The sequence below is a fragment of the Phanerochaete carnosa genome (genome assembly GCF_000300595.1).
Source record: "Phanerochaete carnosa HHB-10118-sp unplaced genomic scaffold PHACAscaffold_228, whole genome shotgun sequence".
Classification (NCBI taxonomy): Eukaryota; Fungi; Basidiomycota; class Agaricomycetes; order Polyporales; family Phanerochaetaceae; genus Phanerochaete; species Phanerochaete carnosa.
The window spans coordinates 1-2,338 of record NW_006767855.1 but is presented as its reverse complement, the minus strand read 5'-3'; the positions used below and the strand labels follow the sequence as shown (position 1 = coordinate 2,338).

Here is a 2,338-nt window from a genome sequence, read left to right as displayed (position 1 = left end):
GGCCAGATTCATTCGATATCGCAAGAACAACGGGCCAACCTGTGATAGCTTCTGCTTCATCAAGCTCTTGCTGTCGCTGAAAGTCGGCATCAAGTGCACGGCGAGCAGCACGGACAGCTCTCGAGTCAGTATTGCTGCCTTTGTTGTGTGAATCAGGGTTACTCATAATCTCCAGAGAGACGGTCGTATTCATCGGCTCTGTGGAGTTGCTTCCTTTCCATCTGGCAGGGCTCAACACTGTTGGGGTGGAAGTCCTAGAGAAAGGAGTGGGCGACGATGAAAAGTTTGCCAGAGGAGAGGGCGTGGGAGCTGCTTACGTGACATGTTCAGCGAACGTTGACGAGTTTCACTGTTGCTCGCTCGTACGCTACAGCTGACATGACAAAACCTCTCCTTGACGTACCATTAGCTTCCATGGCCTTCACAATATGCTCTGGCTGTCACAAGCCTTTTACCCGCACTGGATACAGTGTGCATGTCTGGCAAAGCGAGAACCTGGCATGCCGAATAGCCAATCAAGGCATTTTGTCGGCATCACAGCCGTTTCTTGTCAGACCCGATGCGCCGTTCGTCATGGAAGTTGACGACAATGAGCCTACTCTTCCGCCACCAAGTGATCATGGTTCGTACTCACCGCGGCCGTTTGTTGGTGACTTCTTCGGTGACGCGGCATCGTATTCTATGGATGATTTTCCCGGGTTATTTGCCGAGGGCTCCGAGTCAGAAGATGAAGACGACAGCCTACCACCAGACACAGAAGATAATGAGAGTGAGGATGGTGAAGAGCTCGATGATCGTCTTGAGGGCGAGCATCCAGTCTGGGAGCGTCCCCTCTCACCTACGTTACTGCAGCAGCTGGAGCCTAACTCGAGCCCGGGCCATGGCTACTTAGAAGAGGAAGAGCAGCCTCTTTTCCACCAATCGCCACCTTTGCAACCTGCTCCGGTGAACGACCAAGCAGCTCCTGTCAACCCAGCTGCTCAAAGTCGCATGGAGTCTGCGCTGCGCGGCAAGATCTACACCACCAGCTACTCTGTGAAATCAGCTACAGCGGGTATGCCTATCGACAACGACAATGCACAGCCTGCAGGATATGACACATACAAAGCCTCTGTTGATGCAACCTCTACAACAAGAAATATCTACGCACCTTTCGCAAATGAAACTGAGTGGGAGTTTGTGCGCTGGGCGAAGCTGCGAGGGCCAGGCTCGACTGCAGTTTCAGATCTGCTGGCTATCTCTGGGGTGAGTCATAACCAATGCTAAACGCACATACAAAGCATCTACTAAACTAGACATCTTTACATTAGCTGCCGGAAAAGCTTGGGCTCACTGTGAAGAGTCATCGCGATATCAGTGCTCTTGTTGATAAACTGCCGGCGGGACGGCCGAAGTTCCACCGAGAAGAGATTGTCATTGCTGGCGAATCATTCAACATGTACTGCCGTGATATTGTTGAATGTCTACGTTCGCTGTACGGAGAGCCAGAGTTTGCGCGGCATCTCGTATTTCTTCCCGAACGCCACTATGCTGATCCGGACAAAACGCTGCGGCTGTTCCATGAGATGCACACTGGTCGATGGTGGTGGGCTGCTCAGGTGCGTCATCAGCTGATGCTGTTTTGTGAGCTGTTGTGCTTATATTCGCATGTGCAGGATGCAGCTGAAGCTCGGACAAAGGGCACCACAATTATGCCAGTCATCATCTCGTCTGACAAAACACAACTTACCCTCTTCCATAACCAGGCGGCATATCCTGTGTATCTCACCATTGGGAACTTGCCTAAAGATATTCGGAGCAGGCCATCGCAGGGAGGGCAGATTCTTCTGGCATACCTGCCAGTATCGAAGCTCGAGCACATCAAGAACAAAGCAGCTAGGCGCCACACACAAGCAAATTTATTCCATCTCTGCATGCGCCGGCTTCTCGAGCCGCTTGAGGACCTTGGCCTGGGTGGCCTGCCGATGTCCTCTGGAGATGGCGTGATGCGGCGTGTCCATCCGATTTATGCGGCATATGTTGGTGATTACCCTGAACAGGTGCTCGTAACCTGTACAAAGACTGGCGAATGCCCTGTATGTCCTACACCAAAGGCAGAGCTTGGCGAACTCGATCGCCACTTCCCCCTTCCGCTACCACGGCGTGAGCTGAATCCTGTCCTTGACGTTCTTGCCATGGGATCAGATCCCGATGTGACGCCCACCGAGTACAAAGCAGCGTGCCGCAATGCACGAATCAAGCCTGTGTACAAACCATTTTGGCAGAACCTCCCATACTCCGATGTCTACACGTCCATCACCCCGGACATCCTACATCAACTCCTACAGGGTGTCGTAAA

General features: G+C 52.5%; 2 protein-coding genes across 2 annotated transcripts; both read left to right on the top strand.

The window, feature by feature from the left end:
* Positions 1-378: 378 nt before the first annotated feature.
* Positions 379-1,266, top strand: PHACADRAFT_33730 (uncharacterized protein; the record flags this gene model as incomplete). Its single annotated transcript, XM_007402546.1, has 1 exon — positions 379-1,266. The coding sequence occupies one exon, from the start codon at positions 379-381 to the stop codon at positions 1,264-1,266; it is 888 nt and encodes a 295-aa protein (XP_007402608.1).
* A 299-nt stretch (positions 1,267-1,565) lies between these two features.
* Positions 1,566-2,090, top strand: PHACADRAFT_71923 (uncharacterized protein; the record flags this gene model as incomplete). The annotated part of the gene is made up of 2 exons (XM_007402545.1): positions 1,566-1,602; positions 1,669-2,090. Coding segments are annotated over 2 exons (459 nt in total), but the record flags the coding sequence as incomplete, so codon positions are not given.
* Between the last annotated feature and the right edge of the window lie 248 nt (positions 2,091-2,338).